At 41.9% G+C, this 6965-nt stretch overlaps 1 protein-coding gene across 1 annotated transcript; it reads left to right on the top strand.

The window, feature by feature from the left end:
• The first annotated feature begins 2430 nt into the window (after positions 1-2430).
• Positions 2431-3138, top strand: LOC127565068 (uncharacterized). The gene has a single exon (XM_052002117.1). The coding sequence runs from the start codon at positions 2431-2433 to the stop codon at positions 3136-3138; it is 708 nt and encodes a 235-aa protein (XP_051858077.1).
• The last annotated feature ends 3827 nt before the right edge of the window (positions 3139-6965 follow it).

Here is a 6965-nt window from a genome sequence, read left to right as displayed (position 1 = left end):
ATGAAGCTCTCCACATACTACACACACCGGGCGCAGTTTACAGTATGACCTTGTATGACCATATTCTTGGCAGTTTGCACATTGTACCGGACCATTGCGTTTGTGCGGTTCCTCAACTGTAATTCGGCGGTGCAGCAGGAACTGAAGATTGTATATAGGGTGCACTTCGTATTTCTTCAGGGGCTTATTTTCTGGCTCGAGCTCAACCTTAAAGAGTGGCTGCGGCTTTCTATCCCTGTTAAGGATATTGAAGACTGTCTTTGCGCTAAATCCCTTCTCTTGTAGTGCCTTTGTTATCTCTGCAGGCGTTACTTCAGATTCTATACCTTTAAGTACGACTTGCAAGCCTTTGCTGCTTTTAAGCTGATACGTGTAAAAGTTCTTTTTATTATCGGTAAGATATTTCGATAATACTCTGTAATTGTCTTCAGACTTCATTTGAACTTTTGTTTCGTGAATGTTGCCCTTTACAAGGGGTATTATGTGAAAGTTATCCTTGCCAATAAGCTCAATAATTTTGTTAACGAGAACATTGGAACTTTTTTCTCGTATATAAATAGGCGGAGGCTTTGGCTTCCTTTTCTCGAACTATAGTCTTTGGGATTCCTGAAAATTTGGTTGCGATCAGATAAAAGTTGTCGAAGTTCCACATTCCATGTGTATGCAAACTCTTCTTGTTATTTTATTCTAAATAATAATACAATTTGCACTTTCATCCAAAAACGCGCGTATATCCACTACTATATATTGACATACTACATATATCCATACAAACATACATATGTATATCCATATATCTACTACGTATATACACTGCGTATATACGTTACATACATCCATCCAACCATATCTACATATTCATATATCTACTACGTATATACATACACTACGTATATACGTTACATATTTATATAAATAGCAGCAACTGGTAATCAATCAATTGTAAGAAAGATTATCACTGCTGTTTGTGTTTTATTTAACAATTTCCTCCAAGCAATATCGATATTTCCGTCTGCTTTCTGTCGGCCTTATTCACTATCCTGTGCCGAATTTTCTCTACTTTTGCTGTCGGCTGTCTGCTGTTCTCTAAATCTTTGTCGAAAAAAACACTCTAAAGTGACTGCCGAAGCATAGTATATCCGAAAGCCAAAAGGGTGAGAAAGATTCCAAGTACTCACTCAAGCTCCCCGCCGCTCCAGTTCGTCGTCCGCTTCGCCCACTCCTTCTGGGTCCAAATACGTTAAGGAAAATGCGTCTCCGTCTGCTTTTCGTCTGCCAAGACTCCTTCGTTGCCGAGTCCACTTGTCACACGCCAAAGCGACGCTCCGAAACTTCCAAGAGCTGTGCATAGTCAGCAACCTTACGACCCATCCAGGCCACAACAACGATTTCGTCACCGTCTCTGACAGACTGGTTCAATTCAGACAACGAATGCATAGAGGCCATGGAGGCAAAATACGATCACTGTTATTCAGTGTAGGAGCGGTGTCTCGCCTGAGTGACGGGGCAAATTACTCAAGTATAAGGGTCAATCAGGAGTGACGCATCCGCGGCTCCTGGCGGTGGCTGCCGGCTCCCGCCAGTTGACACCGAAGTTTTCAATGGTGATTACTTGCGTTGGCCAACCTTCCGTGATCTATTCACGGCCATCTACGTCAACAATCCGAGGTTGACTCCGGTCGAGAAATTGTTCCATCTGAATTCCAAAACTGGAGATGAGGTCAACGAGATCATTGCCAAGTTTCAAGCGCTTACTGATCACGAACCAGCTCAAAATATTCTTCGACCTGTCGACATCCCAAAGGACACCTACTCCGAGAGGACTTCCTAGAATTGGAGGACTCGAGTAAGGCGAAAACTCTGGGCATCAGGTGGCAAGCTCACGACGACGAGTTCTTCTTCATGCCACCAGAAGTGGCCCATCAGGACTCCTATATCAAGAGGGAAGTACTATCGCAGATTGCGAAACTCTTCGACCCGGCCGGGTGGCTGGCCCCTTTCGTTATCCGAGCCAAGATCTTCATGCAGGCGTATGGAGTGGCGATCTATGTCCGCGGAGAGACGGCGAACAAAGTGACAACAAAGAGTTGGTCGCATGTGCGATCCGAGCACAATCCGGCAGATCTCGCAATTCGAGGTGTCCTGCCACAAGAGCTGATTTGTGGTAGCATTAACCAGAGTGGCTCCACCTCCAACCGGATCAATGGCCAACATCCTCATGTCCCATTCCGGAGACTCTGCTGGATCAGCGGATTAGGTGTAACATCGCCAAGTTACCTCCTACTCCTGATTTCCTGAGAAAGTTCTTCGATTTTGGCAGAGCACTTCGCACTTCCGCTTTATGATAAGAGTCATCCAATTATTCTCTCATATTCCTCGTCCTTTGCGCGACAATTGGTTCGTTTCACCCATGGGGGTAACCAAGTAGTCATGCGTCTGATCCGCTCCAGATTTTGGATTCTAAAGCTGAAGGTCCTCGTAAAATCCACCATCAGTTCTTGCAAGGCTTGTGTGATCTACAAGAAGAGATTGCAGACCCAAGTGATGGGAGACCTGCCCAAGGAAAGGGCGTCCTACTCGAGACCGTTTAGGCACACGAGAGTTGACTTCGCTTGCCAATTCGAAGTCAAAAACTACATTGGCCGAGCCTGCCTCGTCACCAAGGGATATGTCTGCATCTTCGTGGGCTTCAGCACGAAGGCGATCCACTTGGACGCGACGTCGGATCTCACGACTAAGAAATTCCTGGCCACATTTTCCAATTTTATAGCACGACGCGGGTGCTCACAGAAAATGCACTCGGACAACGGTAAGACTTTCGTTGGAATTGACAAGGTGATCTCCACTGACTTCTTGGAAGCGACGAGGGAGTGCATCATCGCAAAGCATGGTCACCAAAGCATATCCTGGCACTTCAATCCGCCGGGCGCCCCACATATGGGTAGAATTTTGGAAGCCGGCGTAAAGAGTTTTAAGGCTCTTTTTTACAAGACTACCTCCAATACAAAATATACTATTGAAGAGTTATCCACTCTTTTGTCTAAGATCGAAGCCTGCCTTAATTCGAGCCTGATCTCTCCGTTGTCTGAAAACCCTACGGACCTGATAGCCTTGACTTCTGCCCATTTCCATAGGTGATCCGCTTATTTCGGTGTTGGAACCGGAAATTAACTAACCGGCCACCTCCATCCTCAATCGATGGCAGCGACTGAACGCTCTACACCAACAATTTTGTTTCCGTTGGAAGGATGAGTACCTGAAGGAGCTATATAAACGGACGAAATGGCAATCCCCTACACGGAACCTTCAGATCGGTGACATGATCCAACGAGTGGCGCCTAGGACGGGTGCTGACGACGTGTCCAGGCACCGATACAAAAGTCCGAGTTGTAGACGTGCTTACGGCGCGGAGTACAATCCAAAGACCCGTCGCCAAACTGATTCTATTCCCGATGGAGGACAGCAAAACTGACCCCTCTCAGTCGGAAGGACTGACGGACGAATTACCTCCTATTTAATTTCTATTCATCGTCCTGTGTTGTCCTATGCTGTTCTGTTCTATGTGTCATTGACAATTTAAAAGAGGTTACTATAACACCAACTTCTTCAGGTGCCGCGTGTGCCGTGGGATCCACCCACTATGGAAGTGCCAGCGCTTTCCAGGCTGACAGCTGAGAAACGGTTGAGAGCAGTACTTATTAACAGGTACTACTCCAACTGTCTGGCCCACCAACATTCCGGGCAATCCTGCCGCAGCGCGGGAAACTGCAAGGTGTGTCAGAAGGACCACCACACGCTCTTGCACTTCAAAGAGGCACACAGCGCTCGCCCCAGCCGTCAGCGATGACGCAACGAGCAACCGGACCCGGATCGATCTCCGACTCCAGCACGACCCCGCTCTCGCTCGCCTTCCCACCATCGGCAGGCCTCTCCTCTGGCCGAAGGGGCGTTTCCAACGTCGCTCACATCCTTGCTACAGGATAAGGCTGTGAGCATCCTGCCGCGCACCAACGGTTTGCCAATGGCCCAGAACTTCACATTGGTTTGGATTCTGTCACGCAGTCACACTGATCTAGCTTTTTCTTTTGTGTTGGTCACCCTGCCCACTTCTAATGCTTTTTGCTTCGCTACTTATGGTCTTTTCTCTGTACGCATGACAAGTGTCTTCAAAAAAAAGTAAAAGTGAATAAAAAGTGAATTCAAATTGCAAGTGAAAGTGGTTTTCTTATTTTGCGACGCCTCCCCGACAAGCATAAACGAAAAAAAGAAGAGTTATCCCGATAAAATAATTGTAACAGAATCTGCTGCTGAAGTAGAGCTTCAGAGTTTATTAAACCATACAACCACAAGAATTCTAGATCTGCAGACTAAAGTTATTGAGGCGTTTGATGGAGACTTAGTAAATGAGTTGACATTAATTGGGAAATGGGGATTCGACGGTAGCTCGGGACATAGCGAGTATAAGTAGCAAGTCAAAAATAATAATAATAATAATAATAATTTGGAAGATGCAAATTTGTTTGTTACATCGTATGTTCCACTGCAACTTGTAACAAGCCCGGATCCGACCAACAACAAAATTATTTGGAAAAATCCTCGCCCATCATCCACACGATTCTGCCGCCCCATATGATTTCAATGCACAAAAGAAACCGCTCAGATCTCAATGGACGAATATGAATAAAACAATAAAACAATGGCAAATAAGATCAGATGAAAGAAAAGCAACAGTGCGGAAAAATTGTAATTCAGAAACAATTTCGACAAAATATGGGACTCATCGTTGACAAACCAAAAGTTGGAGAAAGCGGATCATCCAATGATGGAAACACAGCCTGGGAATTTTTCAAAACCAGTATATTGTCAGCCGAAATAACAGTGTTAGATTGTCACTTGATAGATAGATGTGGCACAATATTGAGAGCTAAGTCATCAGGCTATCGAAGTAATACTGAAGTTTAGAAATTACGCATTAGATACAGCTGAGCAATTAACTAAACAATACTCGTGGTACTATATAGTATTCCAGCTACAGTACATAAAGTATTGATATAATTGAGAACGCTTTAGTTTCCATTGGCGAACTTTCGGAGGAAGCGGCTTAGTAAAAGAATAAGGCCATAAGGATTGACATATCAGTTTACGATTTGCTTGAGTAATGGTTCTTTGTTTGAATTAACAGTTTTTTTTATAATCAACTTAATGTATATTATATTAAACTATTGTTATTGTCGTTTAAATTAATAATTCATTTATTCTTTCGATATTTAATGATGAATTATTATATTTTGAATATAAAAAGTTTATATTTGTTGTATTGCATTATTAATTGCTCATTAAAAGTTAAGCGTTTAGCAAATTCACGTTGGAAATCACTACAAAAATATTGTTGCATAACCTTAGGGGTCTGCTTTAATTATATAGTTTAAATTGGAATTATTTATATGCAAAAAAAATTTAAGCTGATATCTCTATTCGAAGTATTTTTGTCCGTGTAGTGGTTTTGAAAAACTTTATAGTTCGTCGAGGAGCATATAGTAACATTTCCCGATCTGTTTTTTTTAGAAAGTTTTCAATTGCTCTTTGGAGCTCTAACGTAATGCTTTAATTCTCTCTAAATCATTATGACTGACTGAAATTTACATTCTCATAGGAGTGGATTTTAATTGTCTTGAAAATTTTGGGTCTTATCCACTGGCTTAGCAAATAAGAACCTATTGTGGCATCTAAAGCTTTGGCCTAATCTGTAGCTGTGGCCTAATTGAGGAAGCGACAACCATACTTCTCTTAATGATATTTTGAGTTTCACGAGACTAATGCTATGTAGCTGCAAATCCTAGAGATGAGTCGCAAGCACGAACGCTTTCAGATCTCTTCTAAGGCCTGAGTGAAAGCATGTAGAGCAAAATCCCTGACGTTTTATTTTACGTACGTATAGTCTTTTCCTGCAATGTTCGCTTCATTGTAAAGCAGGGTATTAAGCGACGTTGAAATCGATCTTGCCGTTTCGCTAATGGGCCACGCTACTTTTGTAGAGAATGAAGCAATAATACAGTTTATATTTGGCCTGTAGTACTGAGAACTAGTTCGTTGTGGTGAAATAAGTACTTACCAGCAGACCACCCCTACTTACAAAGTGGCACCTAGCAATGCGTTCTTTAATTTCCGTTTTTGTATGATATGTCCGCAAATAGGTTTACTCGCCACCACCTCGATTACCCACGGTCTAAGGAAATAGTGTAAGTACTTACATTGGACCCAATGCACATTGGGATGAAATGCCTTTATTTTGGCCATAACCGTAATTTTAAAGCTAGAAAGTTGAAACTTGGAGAATTTGCTGCTTATATTATTTGTGAATTTCGGATTTTCTTATTTTTTTTTTTATTATTTTTTTTTTTTTAGTTTTTATATTTTTTTTTTTTTTGTTTTTAATCACCTCTAAATCGTTTTCCGAAAAATCATTTGGAATTACCCAGTCAAAAGAGGCCTTGACATTGCGATTTATATCCAGCCAAATTTTAAATTAGTCACCCCGACGAGGAGAAACCTTGCTTGTATATATTGAAATATTTAACCCCCCCGCAAATTCCCGCAAATTATTTAAATGCTACCTGAATATACACATAATAACTCATACTACCACATAAGTTGTTATTTGAATCCTGTTGTAGCTTGCTAGATATGCTCCACGAAACACAAATATTTTAAGGTTAGAACCAACAAAACTACTGTTTACGTATTTCATTAAAAACATGACAACACAAAAACACATATAATTAAAAACTTATACAAATATTTTCTACATACCATGAAGAACATTTTCCAATTTAAGGTATTTTAATAAGTCAAACTGTTTAAAAATACGACAACGCCAAAATTAAGAAACTTGACTAGTCAGCAAGCTTGCGCGTACCACGTGGCAAGAACAGCTGACTTTCAACGGCTGGTGCAAGTTGAGGGCT

Source organism: Drosophila albomicans, chromosome 2L (assembly GCF_009650485.2).
Source record: "Drosophila albomicans strain 15112-1751.03 chromosome 2L, ASM965048v2, whole genome shotgun sequence".
NCBI lineage: Eukaryota > Metazoa > Arthropoda > Insecta > Diptera > Drosophilidae > Drosophila > Drosophila albomicans.
Note: the sequence above shows the minus strand (reverse complement) of the source record. Positions and strands in the feature narration are given on the sequence as shown.

What these genes read in the sequence shown, in the direction of transcription:
- LOC127565068 (XM_052002117.1), top strand. Translation starts at nt 2,431, where the DNA reads ATGCGTCTGATCCGCTCCAGATTTTGGATTCTAAAGCTGAAGGTCCTC.